General features: G+C 41.6%; 2 protein-coding genes across 6 annotated transcripts in view; both read left to right on the top strand.

Annotated features, from left to right (window-relative positions):
- The window catches only part of LOC115575975 (shisa family member 6), an 86,140-nt gene extending 81,291 nt beyond the window's left edge, over nucleotides 1–4,849 (top strand). For all 4 annotated transcript variants that reach the window (XM_030408423.1, XM_030408426.1, XM_030408424.1 and 1 more), the window contains one exon: nucleotides 706–4,849. In XM_030408423.1, coding sequence (XP_030264283.1) covers nucleotides 706–1,316 — 611 coding nt within the window. In that variant the 3' untranslated portion in view covers nucleotides 1,317–4,849. The remainder of the gene's footprint in view (nucleotides 1–705) is intronic.
- Nucleotides 4,850–5,531: 682 nt separating this feature from the next.
- The window catches only part of pirt (phosphoinositide interacting regulator of transient receptor potential channels), a 36,858-nt gene continuing 18,212 nt past the window's right edge, over nucleotides 5,532–24,177 (top strand). Inside the window, exons 1-2 of one of the 2 annotated variants that reach the window (XR_003982569.1) lie at nucleotides 5,532–5,782; nucleotides 6,112–6,184. The gene's annotated coding sequence lies outside the window, so the exon portion shown is untranslated. The remainder of the gene's footprint in view (nucleotides 5,783–6,111; nucleotides 6,185–24,177) is intronic. The other variant, XM_030406369.1, reaches the window with a different exon arrangement.

Raw genomic sequence — 24,177 nt, forward strand, 5'->3', positions numbered from 1 at the left:
ATTGTCTTTGAGTAATCTCAGCCATCTCAAAGTAGATCTTCAAGATCTTTCGTTGTTGATCATACGTACCCACCAACGCAGCTGTGAAGCTGTTTAACTCGGGGCTGTTTCTGGTCCCACTTCAGCTGGCTGGTCGGAGCTCTGGCAGTAAAGGATCAGAGTTTCCAATTGATCAGCTGTGAGTCAAACTGTGATGGTTTCCACACAGCCACAGCAACCAGACAAGGGGAAACTATTCCAAACAAGAAGCCTTCTCCCAGCCGGGCATCAACGCCTGAGTCTGGCCACAGATCTTGTCTTGAAGCTTTTTTTAAGAATATTTGTGCCGCTGGCGACAGAAAAATAACTGAGTCTTTGCCCTCCGTATAAAAAAATCTCACTTAAAGTAGTCGTCCTAGGATACATTTCACAAAAGCGATTGCTGCTTGCAAATTGCAGTGAAATTTGCAAGTCCTTCAGACCCCCTGCATGATCATGCATGGGTTGCAAGAATGTATGTCTGTTTTGAAAAGTAAAATTGGGTTCAATGAGCCCCAGATACTGTGTCATAACTCTGCCGTGATTAACTGATCACGGCAGAGTTAGGAAGTCAAGATTTAGACACTTAACATTGACATCGAAGTATCTGAGGGTGTATTTATTCAAAGCAGATCCAGCAGTCTTGACACTGTCGCCTCTCTGATTACCTTTTGTCTTCGTCCTCAGGTGATAAGGACATCGATGAGTACTACGCAAGGAAGCATCATCATCAGGACTTCGGCGGCCAGGGAACGACCCACATGGTGAAGCTGAACGCAGATCCCCATCAGCACCAGCAGCGGCAGCGTCCCCGCCGAGTCCAGAGGGCCATGTCCCAGGACCACGTCCTGTCTCCACCCAGGACGCCACGTCGCGGGGACTACGGCCTATCTTCGTACGGCGTCATGGCAGCCAACGCGTACAGCAGCAGCCGCCACCTCTCAGAGGAGCAGCTGCTGTCAGCGGACCGCCTCCACTCCCAGGATCCCTTGCTGCTGTCTCCGGCGATGAGGCGCGACAAGTTCCGGGAGAAGGCGATGGCGCGGGCGATGTCTCACGCCGACATGTTGATGCCAGTCACGCCTGTCATGGACCGCCACAAGATAGCCAAGATGCACTCTCAGCCCAGTGCCTCTAGCGACTCCTACAACACGCTGACGGTCAACCACGGTCAAATGACCACGTCTAAGAGGCAGGCGTTCGCCTCCCGACGAACTCACACGGTGGACCACCTACAGTACATTCCCGGCCACCACCACACATACCGCACTGCCAGTAAGAACGAGGTAACTGTTTAACCTGCGGGGTGGTCAGCTGAAGGATTCCTCAGACTCACCACGGACGGTCAACAGAAATCAGCAAGTCCCCTCAGCAGAGGCGTTTCTGTCTTCTTCTTCTTAAAAAAAACAACAACCTCCTACATTAAAGACTCTTCCTGCTTTTTAGCACAAGCTTCCCGTGTCACCCAGAATCAAACCCCGGCAAAGACGTTTTCTCTGTTAGAGCATCATAAGGGCTTTGCGCGTCGACACAAAGAGGGATCCTTCATGTCAGACGTTCAACAGCGCGAGGACATATTTTTTAAACTGGACATGGGACTGGAAGGGAATTGTATCAACTTTATAAATATATAAATACACTATATTTACTATTTGTATTTTCAGTCCTTGTTATAGCTTTAGAGATTCTCATTGACTGATGTAAGCACTTCAAGTGGTGCCTCTTAAAAAGCGTCCCATTTCAACGATGAAGTGGATTTGTGGGTTAAAAAGCACAATTACTGAATTCCCTTTTTAAATTTTATTTTACTCTTCTTCTTCTTTGGTAAACGGCCAGAACATATCAGCTTATTAGTGAGAACAGAGGCTCTTTCTGTTGCGTACAATAGATGATTGTAAATAGGCTATATTAGCAGCATTTAAACAAGAGAAGCTGGCCCTTTTTTGGCGTTACGTTTTGGGTTTTTTTCTCTCCCACCTGGAATCTATCACGGATTCCTCAATTAGTAATTTTAATTTTAGATAAGGTCCCACGTTGATATTATTTCCACAGATGTCTGCAAAATATGTGGATGTAATATGTATATGGGGAGTATTTTTTCTTTTTTTTTAAAAACTGTGCTTGTAGCATAGAATGATTGTGTATGAAACCACCGTCGATTGGCAGCTTCAGTCTAAATCCACAGGTGAAAACTGGAGCCTGGTGATCGCCTGAATTAGCGTAATTTCTCGTTCATTTCCTTGCTTTGTCGTCCGCGAGGGTGACCCTCCCACCGTGCTCGGGTAGTGATTGGCCAGCTGCTTCCATCTCTACGTATCAGGTACTCTGGGGAGCGTTTTGGTGGAGTCGTAGTTTCGTGTCGATGTGTTGACAGAAACAATCAGTGTTAGAAAGGACGTCATAGTCGCTCGTCAATCAAGCATTAATCAAAAAACTGTGAACTGTTTTTGTGCGGATGTTTTCATTAAAGCAATGCCTTATTGTATGGATTCCCATATGCTCTTGATTGAACAATCACGCTTTTGTCACATGTCTTGTTTGTCTTTCGCTTTCTGTGCAATATTATTGATTTATAATTTACCAGCAGTTTTAACCTGTACAGTGATAGATGATGCAGATGATGCAGTACATTATACCTCAAAAAAGACTAAATTCAATTGAAGGAGTGTCAAACTTTTGCCACAATCAGAACATTTGATATTAGAGGGTATTTCTATCAGAGAACTGTTAGACTAATTAGTTACCTGAATTAGCTTTGTAAAATGATTATGGGCTCATAGGTATACAGTGCTTTTGATTTCAGCTGTTTCAGTCAGATGAACTGCAGAGTCGAGGTCTTCAAGGGTTCATCTGGTTCCCAGTATTCAAGACAGGAGTTGTGACTGGTTCCCGGATGTTGCCAGTCTAACCAGGTCAGTTCGGGTCCAGCTGGATTTGTTAGGTCTCTGGACTCTTTGCCAACACGTCCCAATACGGTTTGACCCGAAGAGAGTTCCAGTTCGGAAATGGTCGCAGTTTGGTTCGGTTTAGTCAAGGAAATTACCTGTTTAGGGTTACGTTACGTAAATCTAGTGTTACGGGCCTTGTTACGTTAACTATACGTAACGTACTTACTGATTTTGATCTCGCGCGGGACATGAAGGGGTTGAAAATCTTATGTTTGACCCATCCATCCACCCATACCTTCTCCAAAAGTGTAGCTCATTATAGTAATAACTCCTCCTTTGCTCCTGTCATGATTACTACAGCCACTAGAGGTCACCATCACAAGAAACATACAAATGGACTGTTATAAATCACTTGCCTATACAGACATTTTTTGTGAGTAAAGGTCTGTGTCATACCTTGTGTCACTCTTTCAACCGCTAGCTACGAGTTACAAAGTCTTTTTATTTAAATAGTCTTGTCTATAAGTCCAAATTTAAGTCTTTAAAGTCAGGAAGCTGAAGTCCAAAGTCAACTCCCAAGTCAATTTGGTCCCAAATAAGCCATGAGTGAAAACTGAAGCCAACGCAGAGTTTCCAAAAACTGCAGTTCCTTAACTGAATCCAAAAGTGAGTCAATCCCTACAGAACCCTCGTATTAAAACGCCTTGAACAAGAATTGTCTTGTTTCCCAAGTTCATGACAACTGCGGGCCCGTCTCAGCTTCACCGCTCGAAACCAACAGCCCGAGCCACCACGCTTGGAGCCTCACAATGGCTCCTCAAAAGAACCTGTGGGTGAGATCATTCAGACTACATCCATGTTTTGTACAGTCTATGGTCCAAACTCAATTGAAGACCCATGAATCAATGTGATCCGGGTAGATTTCCCACAGGTCCATTTCTACTCACGTCCACCATAACGACCTAAACTAAGTCCAAAGGCCTTAATATGTCAGTTTAGACAGTTTGAGGGTTAAAACCAGTCGGACAAGAAGCCTTTATATTTTGTAAACGTGCACTATCCACTCCCAAAAAGCCAAGAATTATGAAATTGTGGGTATTGCTTACTTATAACATTAATCAGACTACAACTTGAACTTACTGTACAGGTAAAACATCAGGAACATTGTTGTTTCTACCATCAGATATTTGAGTTGTACACGTCTGTATGTAAAGACTTTTTTTTAAATGGCAGATGTCTCATTACACATAAATCTGTCCCAATGTTGAAATGTGCTCATATCTTGTTGTTTTTCTTACGTTGACTTATTTGTTTTAATAAATTAATGATTGCTGAGGAACTTATTTCAAAATTGATGTGCTACCTTTAATTTTTTTTATGTCAGGTTTGTATTAAATGATGTCAATTAGAAATGGTATTTTTTTGTTTTTCTCCAAATCATTGTCATTTCTGTTCTTTATCTTGGAGAGTGTTTGCAGGTTATGTAAGTATATTTGATAGCTATGGCTGAGGGTGGAGTAGACCGCTTCAGACAGATATCTGTACCCTTTCACCTCGCTCAGACGTCGCTCCTTCTTTTCACTTAATTAATAATGATGTCATCCCGAGAGCCTTTTTCTCTATGTGCAATATTTCCTGTTCATGCAGCATAACTCTATAGCCACTTGCTCTTTTTGGAAAAATGTCGTGAGGTTCATTTGCTGCCATAAAGGCTTTGTTGTCCTTTATTCATTTAGGACTGTTGTCTTTCATAGTCAAAGAGGAGTTTTTTTTATATATAATACAGCTCAATGTGGTATGAATGGGAAAAAAAAGGTGTCTGTGTAACTGCACAAATAACTGGAGACGAATTTAAAGGCTTCAAAACAACAAAATATGACTGTTCTTGTGCATTTTTCTGTTTGTTTACTATTAAAGCACATCATGTGTGTTGTATACATCAATTTCATCACGTATGGTCTTTCATAGCAGTGAAATAATTACTAGAAACAGACGATAAGATCATTCTTGTTATTACCCAAAGAATTTGAAACTTGATGACTTACACTTCTTTGATACGATTTTAGGTGATACGTCTGTTATTCGCCAGAATTAGTGGAAGAAAAGTCTTAATAACTGACTCAGTATTGGACTATTCAAGGCTTAAGAAGCTTTACATATATATATAATAGTGTTAGTAGTATTCTCGCAATAAAGTCACTCATCTAGATCTTCATAAATAAATGTTATTCAGTAACAAACACTCAGGGAAAGACGATTATTGTCCTGGAATCATGGAAAATGGTGGTTCAAGCGACACAACCATAATTGGTGGAGTGAACTCTGGGCCAGTAGCATCGCACCAAAAGAGACGGTGAATTAGTTCACAGAGGTGCAGTCATTAGCACAAACCCCCAGGAGGAGCGCCAGGATTTGAAGCAAGTTTCAAATCATTTTCATGGTGGACAAACTGTGTTATTACGTCACGTGAAGCACGGCGTCCCAAAAAGATTGGTCCCCATTAGCTATTTTGAGCGTCAAAACTCCTACAAAATGACTCGTTCGACTGTCCTAACTAGAGCCATTTGGTCCAATAACCACGTCTAGAAGAGCTGCACGAATAAATGATTGAATCCACATTCAAGGTAGCCGGGCGCTTAACCAGAAGTTATGCCGCGAAGTCTTTAGTGCGCATGCTCGATGGGTCACACAACAAGGGAGATCAGGTTATTTTCATAGCTGGGAAGTCAAGCTTTTTTGGCCACTGAGCAGCTGTCATAGGCATGAACGGGTCTCTGCCTCCAAGGCTGTGTCACGATGTAATATATCGTTCTTGGATTAGCATTGTTGCCTCACAGCAAGAAGGTCCTGGTTTCGAGACCCGGCTGCGAGGAGTGGTGAGGAGCTTGCATGTTCTGGGTTCTCTTATTTCAGGGTAGCACGTCAGTTTGGGGGTTAAGCTACTGTTTCTTAATGTTAGCATTGATGTTAGCATCCCTGTTTTGATCGTTAGCCGTCTTTTAACAAAAAATATAAGCTAACGTAACTTTTTCCAACCATTTCACACTTGTGTGTTTTGCCAAAAAGTCAGTCGAAATCTACTCGCTTGCTAAGATATGTTGTAGTGCCACCCAAGCAAGCTAAAAGCTCATTTTCAGGAGCTGTCAGAACAATTAATACGATAAATAAAAAGTAACATCAGTGCATCACTGTTCTAAAAACACAGAGACAGTGACCCAGAAGAGGTCCTGGTGGTTATTTTCTGAAAAACGAGCTGACTACAGACCTACTTTCGTGAGGTAAGACCTAATTTTCTCAGCTGGCTTGTTCTGATTATCTTTGTTCCATTTACTTATGATGTGTTAAAAAAGGCAAAGTGCTGTACAGTAGGAAAATATAGAGGTTAAATGGCTTGGGACTGTTGCACCTAAAATATCTCGTCTCGTGATACTGGGTCATGTTAGCATTAGCTCTTCATCTCAGACTGACTTACACCTCGTCGCAGTGAATTTCCTACGTAACGTGCCAAAGATACAGCTGTAAAAATTAATCCCCATTTATCCAACTGTTATGCCAAAGATGTCCATCACTTAGTTAAGAAAATGTTTTATTTACATACCTAACTTAACTTAACTTATCCCAAATGCTTTAAAATGTTAACCATTCATTCTTAGATTAATTGGACGTCGTCATCAGCGTAACAATAAGACATTCAGGGTGTATGAGAGTTTTCAAATCAACTGGCCTTTGTTTTCAGTACTAATGGTGTTTTTGGAATAATAGATCATTGGAACAATGGGTCTCCACCATTACCTTCATGATTTTAACACTTACTTCGTGGGCAGTGAAACTACAGCTCTCATTTTAAAAAATTACAAAGTACTGTTCTCTGGGAAGGCGGCCGAGCCGTCCCTCAATTAAGAAGTGTCATTATTGGACGAGCTGGGAATGATACTCACATATCAACTTTTCTCTCAAACTTAGGACCTTTGAGACAAATATGAAATTGTTAGGCTGCATCCGAGTGTCTGGACTTCACAACACTTGCTGACTCAAGGTTTTTGCGGGGGCGTTCATCGAGTCCACAAGGTCTCTCAAGAGGACTTTCTGCAGACTTCCAGTGAGTCCACTTGAGCTGCAGACTTCACCGGACTTCACTGATTTAATTACCCACAATTCATTGCAATACAGGCGTGACATTGTAGAAATGATTATGCATTTGTAAAATAATTACTCAAAATTTGTTTATGGGCATTTTTAACTCCTTTATCTCTAGAAGGTTAATCCAACAAGGGAAGATGTAGAGCCTAAGTGCCCCTTTTTGCAACATATTGGTCTTTTCACCTCCTTTTGTTTTGCCTCCTCGATCCAGAGTTTCTAGTTTCTTTCTTCATTTCTTATTGATGAGGGCACAGCTTTGTTGAGGTATTATTTCCAGTGGTTCCACCCCTCTGCGTGGTTTTCGCTGTTCATTTATAGTAAGGCACCTAACGATGTGCCACAGTCAATTCTTTAAAATTCTCGCCCAGAAACACAGAACAAATACAAAAGCAGATGCAATAGCCGAGAGTGTAACACTGGTCTCAGTGTTTCTGCTGCCAGTGCACGATGTAATCGAATGCGGCCCATGAAGAATGAGGCTTTTCAGCTCTCACACTATCAAAAGGCTGATAAAGTCAAAGCAATCCCACAATGTGATTGAACAACCATTTACGTAAAGGCAGTCTTTGTAAGATTTTACCCTTAATCCAGTTTATCTCCTAATAGGTTAAAAGATGTGGACAAAAGGCAACTTGTGTTTTCATTTGGTTTGTTGTTGTTCCCTACACGCTGCTCCATCTGTGATTATTATGTCTGAGAATGCAAGTCGATACTTGTGACCTTGTAGAGAAAGTCTTTCCCAAGTTTCCTTGGAGAGAAAAGCCGTTTGGAGAGAACGGCTTTGTTACAGTTCGAGACAGACTTTGTGTTTGACATTGTGCAGGATCGATAAAGACACCGCTCTTAAGTTTCCTGTGTGGTCACTGTGGCTCTTATTGCATATGTGTCTTTATTTAAGTGAGTATTTAGACTCACCACACCTCACCTGTTCTGTTAGCGCTGTCGTCTACGCGTTAATTGTTTTGTCCTGAAATTGGACTTCAAACTTGCGCATTTCCACAGAGGATTTGCCAGGTTTCAAATATCAACACTGACCTTTAAAGAAAAGCCAGAGACAGGGTTGCAGAGATACAATGTTGGGCAAAAATCCAATTAATTTAGAGGTGACCAAATGTTTTTTTTCCCTCAGAGGACCAAAAGAAAATCTCTCCTCTATTGTATTGTTACACACAAAATGCTGCTGTCCAGCGACAAAATCAGAACAGCTTTTTTAAACCAAACCATGATTTTTGGTCACCAGTTGTGACAAGAGACACATAGAATATTGAACTTAAACAAATGTAAAGTAGCAACAGAAACACAAACGCACTTAACTAACATTTATTCTTGCGAGTGGATTGAAAATGTAACGACACTGTCTAGTGTCTCTAGACCTCGCGTGAAAACTGCAAGACTCGTAAATGGTCATCTTAGGCTTCAAACGTTTTCTCCTACAAGTTTCTGTTTCTGTCAGTTTTAGTTGACGGTGAAGAAAACATTTAGAAGTTAGAGAGACTTGGTTATATCCTCGTTTTCAGTCACTCATTCTGAAGACCAATGAATAAAAGAGCCGTACCATGGATATGTTAAATTTGTTCATCTCAGTTCAGGTTAGGTTCAGGCACAAAAAGACCAAAACACTCGGTTAGGGTTAGAAGAAGATCATTTTTTCAGGCTTTGACATGCAGACATTTGCTAAACACAACATCTCCTTTGAAATATTTGATTTTGTTAACACAAAATGTTGAAATGTCAGCCACCAGCATCCCCTCCTCCTCCCGACGTGAGGAGAAGAGTGACGCATCTGTTGTTTGCAGAAACGAATAATGACAACATTATATTCTGGAGAAATGGGGAGAGAAAGAGCTGGGATGACGTGTCCTTCACACATTCATTAACAACTCTAAAATAAAATACTTCTTGGCAGCTATTTCATCCAGGAAACAGGCTCAGAACTTTTGAGTGTGCGTCATAATCAAGTGGAAAAAGTTCACGCTTTCTTTCCACCACCATGCTTTTATTCTGAAAAAACACAAATCACAAAATGCGCACTCTAAACCTGCCTTTGCCTCATAAGCACAACAAAAAAAAACTTTCATTGTACATCTGGTCACTGACACCATCACCGAACGCACCGAGACTCCTATTACTTTTATGACAAATGTATAAATACCCAGAGTTCCCATCACGTCCTGGGCCATCAGAAGCCTTCTTGAAATTCATAGAGGAGCGAGTGGGGCAATGCATTTCTCGCACAACCAGAACAAAAACTCGGTGGTTACAATAGTGGGCAGATAGCAAATGGCAGTGGTTTCCACTTTCTTCAATACCCGTCCATTTGCATTTAGATGGAAAAAGGAACAAGGTTATTTGGACGACAGTGGCCCAAATGGAGGGGCAATGGTCAAATGTTTGGCCATTAAACAATTCTGTCCTGCCCGTGTCCTTATCAGGTGAATTAATTCAGTATGCTGCTTCGAATGATCCCGATCATCGCAAACCAACTTGGTCGTCCACCATCCAAAAAGGTGATGTTGTGTCTGTGGAAGGCCAACATGCAGTGTTATTATCAGAGATCCAACCATCAGAGGGGTCCGCCTGAGCCCGGGGGAAGAACACTGTGTCCATTTAAACCAAATGCCACCGCCAACAATGTAAAATATCCACCGCTCGCCCATAAATCTTCCTGTTCAGTCATTGTGTCTGATGTCGTGCTCTGAGGTTCGTCTCTGATGGGATGACCTTTACATTTTTTATGAAAAAAAGGAAACATGCAGACCTCTGGGACGAAGCAGAGCTTTCCGCCTTTTTTTTCTCCTCCTCCTCCCATTTTATTTTCTATTAATCCCTGAATTTGTGAGCCGACTTGACTGGCAGAGTGAAGGATTTTAAAAAAGGCTGCTGTCGACTTTATGTATCACCGCCTGACCTTATCCGATCAGAAGCCACAGCGCCGCGAGGGACAAGTCGGGCCTGATTGATTGACGTGCCAAACAAAGATCCGCAGGTCAGAAGGAAGCCGGGCGGAAAAGAGACGAGTATACAGTACAACACAAACAAACATCAGCTGTAGAGGCACTGAGGTCGTTTAAAGCTGCGCTAATCAATATGTTTCTATCAACGAAGGATCAAATGGACTGCATGTAATGTGAAAGGAGTCAACTGCAGTGATGAACCCACAGACGATTATCACCTGACTGCAGTTTCCACCTCAGGTTTATGGAGCGTTTTAGCATCTTTTAGCTCGTTGTTTTGGTTTCGCAACCCAGAAAATTGCAGTTTTGCAGACAGACACAGTGGTGGAGACCAAAAACAGAGCTAAAAAAGAGAGAGTGAATATTAGATTAACATTGTTAATGGTTGTTTTCTACGTCATCGTTTGCCAGCATATATATAATTAACCTGACATAGAATAGAATGACTGGCTTTCAATCCAAACTCTCGTACTCGTTAATCTCACATCATTGTAGTAGTGTGGTTAATGTTTGATAGTAATATGTTTAATTTAAGGTTTTCCATGAAACGTTATTCAATAGTCTCGCACTTTCATTCCTTGTTCTTCGATTTGTGTCACCGTGCTCATATTTGAATTCAGTTTTCTCAAGTTTTATTCAAATTGTATCGAACTTTTTTCCATCTTCTTAGATTTTTAATACGCTTATATATTTTTGTTCAAAACCAGAGGCAATCCAGGCTCTGCAAACAGAGAAATGTCTGTTTTTCCACTCTTAAATTTTGCAATTTATGTTTCTGCAAACCACTGATGCATTAAACTGTGTGTGTCATCTGTAATATTCTGCCATATCACATTCACACTACATATATACGAGCTGACTTTGCCAGAGACAACTGTTTGAGACGACGTATCAACATTTGTTAGCCTGATACCAGTGGATTCTTTGGACGAGACATCGATGCATTTCCAGCGACGGTTGCGGCAACAATTGGGATATTTTTGAGGAACCATTGGAACAATCTTGGCCGTGTTTGTCACAACAAAACCAGGTATTTTAAGCCAAAACAGTATCTTCTCAGAACCTTTAGCAACTTGTTTTTATTCCTGAACCCAACCAGACAATGAGCACAAAGATGATAAAACATTTCCATGCATTGTGTGCATAAACCATACATTTCTTCTCATATTAAACTCAAATATTTCCCTGCTTGTTTAGTCAAATTTATGACAATGCATCATATTTAACTCTGTATACTGAAAAAGCACAAACATCTAATTGCAGTGGGCTGAAAAGAAAACTTATTCCCCTCTGAAATTCGATGTTGTGGCGTATAAAGATATAAAAAAATAAATAAAAATAAATGTACTATTTCCACTGCTGAACAAACCACCTGGGCAGAAATAGGAAACCATTATCTGAGCTGCAATTATACCAACAGCATCCAACCTGAGCAGAAATTGGACAATTCGTGTTATTTATGGTTCACAGAGCTGCTCACCTCCAGGGAGAAACGATTGGATGTGGGCAACATGTAAATGCAGCGAGTTAATAGAGCCGGGTGCTTAAGGAGCCCGAGTGTGTAAACACCATGGCATTCACCGGTGACCGTACCACCATGGGAGCGCGATGATGAATGCAGCTAATAGGCCGAGGCAGTTCTCATTGCACCGCACACACACGTACGTCGTTCGCATAGGCGGCCGGTATCGATCCCTCCGACATACTGCTTCACCACTGCTTAAATGAGAGCAGTCAATAGCAGAGCTGTCTCTGAGATGGCCCCCGAGTGTTTCTGCAGTGGAATGGAAAGCTGTTGATTGAGGAAGAACAGAAAGATTTTAAGAAGAGGGAAATTGTGTAACTACAGCCTAAAGAGGAAGAAATCGATTTGCGTTTGCAGAACAGACGCAGCAGACAATCTGTATGTCTGTTCGCTTTTTTTTTTTGTGGAGAGATTTATTTGAGTTTGAAATGAAAAGACCTTCAAAACATTATGCATCGGTATGTTCTGCTGTCCCTGTGTGGTCATGATAGAGCTTCTTCATCACTGGTAAAGGACACGTCTTCACCATTTCTCTTGAATAAATCAGACGTTGCTCTTTGATATTTTTCTCTTGACATTGAGAAATCAAGGCTCAGACAAGGCTCGGAGCGCCCCACTGTTCGCTGTGATCACCCGCCGGGGGAATCAGACTTTGGGGGTGACAAGAACTTACCAACAAACTTCTTGGATGTCGGATTGAGGAGCTGCATCTGAAAAACTTCAATCCACCTTCATGTGTAGCTTGTTTGTGACAGTGAACATGTAAACACGACACAAACTAGTTATTTGTCAGGCATTAACCATCAGTTAAACAGTAAAGACACCAACATGATACACCTCATGTTCTCGAAAGAGTTTTGATTTATATAAAGTACAGACTTTTGTGTAAGCCTCAGAAAAAATGGAATAAACGCTTACAGGCTTGAGTCAGAGTTAAGCAAATGGGCCAAGGCCTCAATTTAAGTCTATAGTAATGCTATGCATTGTAGGAAAGTTCAATCAACAAACAAACAAGCATGTATAAAGTTTTGGCATCTCACCAATGAAGTGGGAATATATTGGAGTTTGATGTACGACTGAAACACCCAAATGTCCTCTAGATGCATCTAAGTAAGTCCAAAACACAGTATTCAGTGATTAAATGGTGACAAAAAATGTAATTGTGGATGCTTTTTCATGGTTTTATCTGAGCTTCTGTGCCCACCCTAGAGCCCACAATGGCCAAATAATGGATGTGTAGACCCGTGAACCACCGAAGCACTTATTTTGTATTATTTTATACACATAAAGCCAGTGTAAATAAAGAAATAAAGAAGTATAATGAGTTTTTTCACCCTAAAGCGGGGGTATTTCACATTCCTTAGATGTGGAGCCATTGTGTTTTCTGACTTAACATTGGCAGTTAATTAGTAATAATTAAATGTGTTCAAACTCTGATAGATCAATGACAGAAGCACGTATAACGCCTCTAAAATATAGTTTATAAAATGTTTTAAAAAGCCCAAAACCATGTCTGTAATCCAAATGGTGCAACAACAGCTTTTAATTTACTTTGGGCTGGAGTGGGATGGATGTTTTAGGATTAATTTAGAGACATTTCCAGAAATAACAACAGGTTAACAACATTTATTCAAATGTCTTTATTGTACTTGCAACAACAGTCAAGATAAGAAAACACGATATGTGTGTATTCGCGGTATATTCCTTTAAAGTGGCCCATCTCTGAGCCGTGTCTTCACATAAACACTGAGCTCTCTCCTGTTTTTATAACCCTCTACAAATTAAGATGTGAATTATTATGAAGTGGCTACCTGCAGGTAATAATCCATAACTTGGATGTGATTTGAGTAATTTCCTAATGAGGCTTGGCACCATGATGATCGGCCGTATACTCTGAATGTGCTCAGGCCTCATCGCCTCGGAAAGTTTTTACCCTGCGAACGATTTAAAGGTCCGGTGAGCCACACAAAGCATCCTGCACAAGGACCGGGGAATGATGATGATTATTGCATCATAAACGTAATCACAACAATTATGGGAGTTATTATTAAATCCCTCCTCAAATATCGTGGAAATATCCTCATCACGGAAAACTGCATTCAAAGGAAGCATTATGTTTACCACAGCAGCTGTAGAGTTCTACAACAAATCACCGCCGACATGATGCTTTTATTGTTTTATTCGCCCAAATGTCTCGGTTTGATATATATTCAAATCTTTAATTGTGGCAATGAGCAGAGTAACAAAGAACGTTGAGTTGAACTGGTCTCATTAGAGCCGAGAAAATGAAAACAATTCAACCCAATCACCAGGATGAATGTGGGCAGTGTAGGTTTCCACAAGCTACAGGTGTGTCCAAACTTTACATGTTGTAACTTTATAGGTTACATTTACTATTTTATTTTGCCACAATACTGTGTTTATGGTCTGGTCAGGTTTAGGCACAAAACAATCTTTTTTAAATACCTGGATTTGTCACCATGAACTCTGGAAATGTCTGATTTTGTTGCCAGAAACACGGCTGAGAATGTCCTGACGTCTCATCAAAATGTCTAGATTTGTTGCCACCAACCGGGTTAAAATGTCTTGCTTGACATCTCATAAAAAAAAATCTGACTTTGTCTCCACAAATATGGCTCACCAAAAATGTCTGATTGTGTTGCCACAAACTCAGCAAGAAATCTCCCGACATCTCATAAAAATGTCTGGTTTTGTCGCCACAATCACCTGGAAAATGTCTTGACTTCTCATTTAAAAAAAAATGTAATTTTGTTGTCCTAATCACAGCTGGAAAATACTCCAACATCTTGTTCAACATATTAGATTTTGTTGCCACAACACGACTGTTAATGTCTCAATTTCTCATCAAAAACATCCAGTTTTGTTGCCACTAACAGGGCTGAAAATGTCCTGACATCTCATCAAAACAATTTGATTTTGTCTCCAAAACATGGCTGGTAAATGTCCCCACATCTTACCAAAAAATTATCTGATGTCTCGTCAAAAATACCTGGTTTTGTTGCCACTAACATGACTGGAAAATGTCAAAAAATCTTGTCCAAAAATGTCTTGACTTCTCATCACAAATGTCCTGTTTTGTTTCCACAAATGCAGCTGACATCCTGACATCTCACTAAAAATGTCTGATTTTGTTGCCAGGAACAGCTGAAAAATGTCCTGACATCTCATTAAAAAAAATCTGATTCTGTTGTCATGATCACAGCTGAAAAATGTCCCGACATCTTGTCCAAAACATTAGATTTTGTTGCCATAATCACAGCTCTTAATGTCTTGATTTCTGGTCAGAAATACCTGGTTTTGTTGCCACAAACAGCAGAAAAAGTCCTGACATCTCATCAAAAAATGTCCTGATACCTCATCAAAAATACCTGGTTTTGTTGCCACTAACAGGGCTTAAAATTTCTTTACTTCTCATCACAAACGTCCTGTTTTGTTTCCACAAACTCAGCTGAAAATGTCCTGACATCTCATTAAAAAAATTTGATGTTGTTGCCACAATCACAGCTCTTAATGTCTCAATCTCTGGTCAGAAATACCTGGTTTTGTTGCCACTAACAGGGCTGGAAATGTCCTGATGTGTTGTCAGAAATATCCAATGTTGTTGCCATGAATCAACTGCAAACATTTTCTAATCAGCAGAGGCTGATGAATGTCATTCAGGCCTGAGTATCGACCGGTGTGAATAGTATGTTCTACACGTTACGGCCTTGAAAACAACTCCCAGCTATAAAAAGTCCTATTTCTATGTGCTCCACATCCAGAGAGAAACATTCTTCAATTATAGTCGGAGCCTCCTGCCAGACTGATGAATTAATATCCCGCCTGCATCGTCTTATTGACAAGCACCTTCATTAATCACAAAACATACACACAAATCAGTCTCCATCTGCTGCCGAGATAACAATGGCAGCGGTTTGTTAAATTCTCCGCACACTGCCTTCTTACTCCTCTCCGTCACTCTCTGCCTCCTTCCTCCCTCTCTTCACCTTGAAGTTTTTTTTTTTTTCCATCTTCTGCTTCAATGTCACTTTCAGCCGTTTTTTTTTTTTTTCCCCCTCCAGTCTGGACTTTAAGCCATGAAGCTTCAGACGGGTTGAGGCCACAGAGCGGATCAATGTGCAGCACACCAGAGATCAGAACCCTCTCCAGAGTCTGAGACTCGGCTCATAAGTCCATTTGATCGAATGCGTGCAGAAAAATATATATAAATATGAGGAATAATGTGAGAAAACACCTTTCACACCTCGATGAAAGAGCTCAGGGGTTTATCAAAGTGCTCTCAGTTTATTTGCTGCGACTACAAGAGCTCCATGTTGAGGTGACCTGTCGGTGAAAGGTTGAACTCCCCTCACAGGTGGAGCCGGCACTAAAATGCCAACATGTTGAATTTTTACCTCCCGTTGAGGGAAAACAGCTTATACATAACTTCTCGAGGTTAAAATAATGCTCTCAAATGAAGGTTTAAACACATCTGCAGATTTTTAGCTCTTTAAATTCTCTGTTTTGGTCTCCAGATGCTACAGGGCTTCGCTAACTTTTTTTTGCCTTCGTCTCCATTAGCACGTATCTCCGTTAGCTCTGTTAGCTGTAAGCTCCGTTAGCCAAACACACTGTGGGTCTTCCCCCTCACCAAATGCTAACAGCTAACTAGCTCTCCTCCTGTCAGTTTTAATACTGATTTGTAGTAGTTCGAGATGTAAGCTAGCACCAGTGGAAAATGGGTATGTCCCCAACGTAATGGTTAGTTTACGGAGTTCTTTTTGGTTTTAACACATTGGATTTTTTCTAGGTCTAACACTGCGTAGCCAGCGATTGATATTATGTACAACAAAATGGTTTTATTGATCACATGTCTGCATAAGAATGCAACCAGTACCAGTTTGACCTGTAAGGATGGGAAAATATCATATTTTGGGACCCAAATGGGTGGAAAAGCAGGGCGCAAGTGCCCCATGGTGGAAGAAAACATGATGAAGGGACCCTACGGGGACCCTCAAACATCCTGAGACCGTCCCTGCCCGGTGGTTTCACCCATACAAATGGTTAAATGCAGTTTTGTGCCTTCACAGCTTTTAGCTGCCAAGCCACTGCCATCACCTCCACCTGCTCACATGAACTGATCAGTGGTTTGCAGAAAGGTAAAATGCCTCGTGGCGCTCCAGTAAAAGTACACATTATCTGTGAGTCTGGCTCGCGGTGGCGACACAGCAGTATCATGTGGGGCCTCCCGTTTCCTCTGAGGTGAGGTGGAGAGGCTTCCGACTGGTTGAACATGATGAGACGAGGATGCTGAACAAGATGCCGCTGATCTGACTGCGTCCTGCTGTGAGCTATCTGACGGAGGGAGGGAGCCACCAGCAGAGAGCGGCGCTTGTTTACTGGGTGTGTTCGGAGATGTGCTCATTTGTGTCACTGATCTCCGTTCACACTCGATTTCCGATTGTTTTTCGGGATGTAAGACTGTATAAGTGAGGGGTTTAAAAGACATAACAGCCTGAACACTTTCAGGATGTGTAGCAGCAGGGGGGTTCGAGGGGGAACTCACTTTTCTACTTGGTTTAAAGTTTCATTCCAGCGCGAGCCGACCACTTCCAGGCAGATATTTAATGTGGGCAACTAGGCTGAAGTCTCTCTGAGGGATTTACTCTGAGGGGCACAAAGTAAGCACACAAAGAGAAAAAGAAAATACCCACCGTGCTCCATAAATTTTTCTCGGCAGTAAACAGTTTGGAGAGGCCTCCAGCAGATTTGGCTCTTCACAAAGTTCACGGAGGATTTGAGGGGGTTTCAGGAGATCAGCTTGTTCTAAGGGGAAGTTATAGTTTACAATAAACCTCTTCAGCTCTTCTGTGCACATTTTGCGGCGCAGCAAAGTGCCCGGTCGCTCTGCCACCCCGGTAATACGAGGTAGATGAACAGCTCGTCCCATGAGGCGAACCGTCCCAGATTTTAAAGACACTGTATGACCTTGATTTCTACGGGAGGGAAACCTACAGAGCTCTGATTTATTTTCCTTAAGCCTAAAGGAAAAGCTGCACCTTGCGTCGGAGCGGTGCGATGTTGGTGTGCAGCCTACTTTTTAGGATGAAATCTGGCGGGGAGGAGTGAGAACGACTCACACTGATTGGTACCGACAGCGCACAGGTTTGATTCTGAAACTAGAATAAATGTACGTGTAGGATATAATGAGGTATTAGCTGGATACTAATGAACTGCAGCTGTGCAGAGGCGGCACGAGTACAAATACTCTTCACTCAGGTAGAAAGTACTGATCCGACTTCCGGCTCTGAAATGTACTCAGAGTAAAAAAGGACATTTGTGGTCAAAGCTACCCAAAGCTCACCTCGTATATATATAATTTAAAGACAATTAAAGTTAAAGGTAGAATCAGTAGGATTTGTCCCAGCTGTTCCTGAACGCACCACAAAGACAGTTGATTGTTGAGTCTCATTCCCAGGACGTCAAATAGACACATGTTGGGTTGGTAAAGTGTCCCGAGCAGCAACAAAGAGAGAAAATCAGAAACTCTCTGCAGATACGAGACACTAACACGCCTTTTCTCCACATTCCAGTCTCCCTCTCTGTCTGTTTACGGCTTCTCACGTCTTTGTTTCGTCTGAAATCAGTCTTGTGATGTTGGGAATGCGGCGTGCGATGACGCCAAATAAGATTAATCCATAATTCCCCTCAAAGGCATCAAACTAAAGAGATGAGCCTGTTTTGAGAATGTGAGCAGGAGAAAGTTCAGATTTAAGAAATGACTTTCACTGTGTTTTCTGTTCACTGACGCTGCACGTTCCCACTTTCCTGCTTTAAATCTGAGCTCATAAATTAATAAGATTGTTTATTTTATTCTCTTGTGAGGTGGCGTTCAGTGTCTGGCCTCGGGCCCACAGTTGTGTCCTGATAGTTCATTTCTTCTGGTGCAGTTTGCTTCCCCGAGTAAAGAGTAAAGTAGCTGTTTTGCTGTGTTTTGCTGGCGCCTGACTTGGCAGGACTGATCGGCGCTGCGGTTCTGTATCTGTGCTGGAAGCGGTCCAGACTCCGCCAGTGGAGCTGAATAGTAAACAACTCCGTGCTTCTGTTTCTGTTTCATTAAAAAACAGGCGTGATTGGCTCTCGCCCGGCCGTCGCACACGCTGCCTCTTCAAATCTCTCCCATTCACAATGAATATCAGCCCGTGTGTGCGTGAACGGCCTCTGACAGACGCTTCGCTGCAGCACGGTCGAGATAAACGCTGCGTTCAGACCGACAGCAGCACTGCGTCCAAACACGCAGCCTCAGAAAATAACAATGAATGTTCCGAGGAAAACAATGTTCCTGAACTGTTGCTGTGATGTCATCCAGCAAACTACATTAAATTACATTAAATGTAGGAATCACAGGTTGTAAAGTTCCCTGGAATTTAAGCCACATCAAGTTAATTGATATGCAGATTGTCTCGACAGAGATTTTTTAAAGTTTGTGTTGGTTCTTGTATGTGAGAATGTGACAGTATGACTCAGAATTCACACCATAACTTCAAATCATCTGAATTTCAGGACCTAAAAAAAACACAAATGCTTTAAAAAAAAATTCTAATCATCTTGGAGAGGAACTAAACTTCATGATTTGCTAAATGAAACGTGCCACATTTGATTCCCAGGTTGTGGAAAAAACCAGGCTAACCTAATTAAAACGACTTCCCTCCTGTGATTTGCCAAATCAGAGAGTTGCTAATTTCACCCGGCGCTGCACAAGATACCCAAAGAACCTGGAAGAAGTCGCCTGGTATCAACTAACTTTGGTGTCTTTATTGACAGGATCCAGTGAGGGACGAGACTTTTGGCTAAAAAAGAAGCAAGATGAAGATAAGAATCCAATTATTGGGTGTAAACTTTCCTTTTTTAATCCAAGAACAATTTAATTTTGGCTTTAAAAGATGGTAGATAATAGAAACACCTGTAGAAGATAATCCAGACAGGTATGACATCCTACCTGTGGTCGTGTGTGAGGTTGTACTTCATGGTTTTTGTGTATTTTCAGTGAAGGGAAAGGTCATTTGTGTGGATTTGACCCCCGATAATTAAGACTTGGACCCCGACAAAAGACGTAAAAACAGAAGTCAAGGAGGTTGAAACATTTATACATCCTTCTTATCTGTATTCTTAAATATCAAAGTCTATATTTTCCACATTCATGCCTGCAAAAATCTTCTAATACAGTTTCAGACACCCCTAAACTGGACCACACTATTTCTTAACCAGCTAAACGTTACTCCTATGTCTACGCTCGCTTATGTGCAGCAATGCTAGATGAAGATTAGCAACTATTTAGCCTGTTTGACATGCTTTCATACCTTTAAAGACTCTAATAATATTGTTTCAGGTGTCAACAGATTAATGAAAGAAACGATTGTCCTGGAGTAAAAGTTAAACCCTCTAGATGACCGAAGCAAACAAGACCATCAGCGAGAAGATCGGCTGTTTGTAGTCGTTCTTATTCTGCGTTTAAGTGGGTCGGATACTGAAAATAAAAAATAGTTTTTACGTCAAAGCCCTGAGGATTCATCAGTGCTTCCAAAGCAAATGCATGGAGCCAATGGTTCATACCGCTTTTGTCCACAGGGGGCGCCAGAGACAACACGAAAAAAGGTCCTTTTAGCTGCTTTAACTAGAAAAATATAAACATTTAATGCAGGAAAAATGTAATGCAGGAATCAAAATGCATTTGTTGACTGGAGCGCAGATGAAACAGACACGACGGAGACGATCCCAACAACACTGATGCCATTATTGCAAGAGATTGCAGCACCAGATCATTTTCCCACCTTAAGAAAACTTTGTTCAGTCGTTGTTGTTGGTTTTTCAGCTTTTACGTCTCATGGCTTCATTCTTCAGGGTCGTTGTCAGCCGGCTCTTATATCACCGGAGAGTAACGATGGACGCTGCCCCGCTCGGCTGCACTATCTTCACAGCCTACGGTCCAGTTCGAGTCTTCACTCTCATTCACAGTCACACGTATTGATTTGCGCGTACGTGAAGACAAAAAAATAACATCAAGTAATCCTTAAATGCGTGTCTCTCTGTGGATTTATGTGCCGGCTCTCAGTGAACCTGATAAAAAAGACTGCTGACCTTAACTGGCGTGCACTGCAGAGGGAGAGAGAACGAGCAGCTACTCTTTATCTGGCATTTCAAGTGTCCTGCGAACGCACTGCGAAGGAATTGGCTAAAGAAAAAATAAAAGAAGGCCATAAATGTTTTGATCTAAAGTGGCAGAAAGATTGCCCCGTTAAGGTCAAACCTCTTTGTGTTCCCTCTGCGAGCGTGGAGAGGCTGCCGAATAATTAAATGCGGCGTGACAGTTTGGAGCAAACAAAAACAGATTCGGGGAGAAAAAGAGTACACTCATGAATAATTCAGAGTGGTTAGTCTTTCAGCAAACATCCGCTTTATAATGAACTATGAGTGTAAGAAAAATAAAGCTGCCAAGAACGTGTTGATACTGACAATGTTCGAGTCGATTACAGAACACGGGCGTGCAGAGAGGAGGCGACGAACACAATCAGATATACAGTTTGAGTGTTTAACTTTCGCACGAGGGAAGATTTTCAGACAAGCAGCCGTTTCTGCAGGAGGAAAAATGTTTGATTGCGAAAGTTTCTGACAGCGAGGGGCTGCTGTAATTATACTCCGGCTCCTCTTTTGAAATGAAGCAAGTAAAAGAAATCAATGGCTGTCTGGATAGGCAGATGAGAACGGAGGAGAGAAAACTCAATCGTATCGACGTGAATCCGAGGGAGTCGGTTGTTCCTGCGCTCGCTTGTCGGAGAAGCGCTGAATGAAATCTTTAAAGCTCAAACGGCAGAGAGGAAGTCAGACGTCCATCGTCCACAAGACCACAGCGGAAACCCAGCAGCTCGACAGACGGCAGGATAAATGTCGGCGTTTTGTGTTCTGCAAAACACACATACGTTCAAGTTTGTGCATATTATATCAATACGTCAGGAGGTGGAGAGGATGTACGTCTGCCGAGCCAGAGACCGCTGACTGAGACTTTATTTAAACATTTGAAAGCGTGAAACCACCGAATACTTTTAAGAAGACAGGACATTTTACAGCCTTATTTGTGGGAACAAAATTGGATATTTTGGATGAGATGTTGGGACATTAACAGCCGTGTTTGTTGCAATAAAATAGAATAGTTATGACATTGTTTTGTGGCAACAAAATCGAATATGTCTGATGAGACGGGACATTTCAAGCCCCGTTTCTGGAAACAAAACCAGGTATTTTAGGCCGAAACATGATCTTTCTCCAACCCTATTCTGTTCTTTTGCCCTGTGTCCGTCAATATTTCTTTCATATCAGTGGAAAACGCATTATTTTAAAATACTTTCTGCATTAACAAACATTTTGATGATGTTTTTAGCGAGACACAAGTTGTATTTTCATGCTCTTCATTCAGTGAATGTGTGTGATCTTTATTTTGTTGGTTATTATGAAGACGTATCCAGGTTTCGTTGGCGTAGTTTCATCGCGTTTGTAACATCGTCTTTGTGTTGTGTAGTTATCTGAGCTTTAATGTTACTTGTGTTGTGTGTCTTCTTCTTCGGTTTTCCAACGAGGCATCACGATGCTCCCGTGTTAAGGTTTTCTTTCTTTTAATTAAATCCTCAACAGTTCAGGAGTCTCAACCTTTTGAGGGACGAAGCTGCTCTGTAGTCTGGTAATACGGCAGCGGAGTGAACAGACTTCGTAGCACTTCTGTAGCATTCAACTACAACGTCCTTCAAAATGTGCAGCATATAAATAAATATGTTCTTTGAATAAATATAAATCCTGGTTCAGTTTTTAAAGTGTCTTATCACCAGCGATGGACACAAAAACAGGAACTTTCCCACCAGACAAACAGTCTTTTCTAACCTGTTTCCTTCATGTGTGTGCTCTCAGTTTTCTCTGTGAATATAACGTTGCTGTTTATCATCTCACACGTCAGAGATCGCATTAAAACCTGGACGTGAAATCACCATTTGTCGGTGCGACCGCGGGGGACCGGCTCTCACAAACAATCAGCGTGACGCGCTGCTCCGGCCTCTCACGCCTTCATTTGATTAATCAGTGGCTCGGTGTGGAGACGGCTCGGCGTTAGATGAAGTCGGACCACCTGTTCAACTCGCTCCATTAACGTGTCAGTCTGAGGAAGGTATGAATCGCTTTTTATGCCGTTTGGCTGATTTGGTTGTTATTTTTCCGTCGCTTGTTACGCGGAGAAGCGTTCCGACAAAGCGGAGAGAGAAATGAACGGTGTCGACGCGACGAGTCCCTTTGAGTCCTGAACCGAATACGATCATCATCACAAACACGGCTGACTGTAAATCTGTGCTACCTCTATTTATCCTCCTCCACTCACAATAAACCATAAATACACCCATTATTTTTCACACTGAGTTGACTTTCTGTTCTATATATTAATGCATTCACATTGGAGGGGTGCATTTAACATATTTATGTGAGAAGATTGTTGCATTAAACGTTGGTCGAGGAAAATGTTGTGGAAAAAATGTCTCGACAGCTCTCGAAGGTTCATTGTTGGCTTAAGATATAGATTGAAATGTCGGTATCTCACAATCTTAGAGCCATTACTGTGAAACTACTACACTTTAGACACGTGAGGCTCGGTTTCTACTTGCCACATACTCTACTCCATCAGAAAATATAGATGAAAGTTGTCATGGCATAAAACTACCGATTAATTCTAGATTCAAATGTCTGTTGTTAAAGTTGCATAGTTGAAGCAAACTCTCGCCAAAATGCAACCGAGGCTTCTTTTGTTAATGTATATGAGTCAAACCTTTGTGTAAAAGCATAATTACGATTAAAGAGGCACTTTTAAGATTTACCGTATTTTCGTTTTCAATGGGAGTGCTACGGGCACTTTTACGATAGCATCAAAATCTCTATGTTTAAAACAGTAAGAAGTCTCGACACAACATGAAACTTTGCTGGTAGTATCACCAGGGTCTCTACACATGAACACGAGCATTGAGAACATTGTTTGTGTACACAGAGTTTACTAAAAAGAAGGTTTTTAACAACTCACGTTAGCAGTAGCTTGTTCCGCTCGCCGCCGTCCTGCCAGTGGAGAAGTGTCGATCTCAGAATGTGACGTAACCTGGAGGACAGTTAAGGTGGAACTACTGTCTTCCAGCAACAACTATCCACGCGAGATCTCACGTGACTTTTCCAGCTTTTTATTTTAGTACTGTTTCTTATATGAGGCTCCTTTTTCAACTTCAAGGTCAATATTGTTTTTCGCTAACGACAAAACAACAAATTATCCTGCATTTATATGGAACTAAGCTTTAGGAGCGTTCCACCTTAACTGTCCTCCAGGTTACGTCACATTCTGAGATCGACACTTCTCCACTGGCAGGACGGCGGCGAGCGGAACAAGCTACTGCTAACGTGAGTTGTTCAAAAACCTTCTTTTTAGTAAACTCTGTGTACACAAACAATGTTCTCAATGCTCGTGTTCATGTGTAGAGACCCTGGTGATACTACCAGCAAAGTTTCATGTTGTGTCGAGACTTCTTACTGTTTTAAAAATAGAGATTTTGATGCTATCGCTAAAGTGCCCGTAGCACTC

The sequence above is a fragment of the Sparus aurata genome, chromosome 23 (genome assembly GCF_900880675.1).
Source record: "Sparus aurata chromosome 23, fSpaAur1.1, whole genome shotgun sequence".
NCBI lineage: Eukaryota > Metazoa > Chordata > Actinopteri > Spariformes > Sparidae > Sparus > Sparus aurata.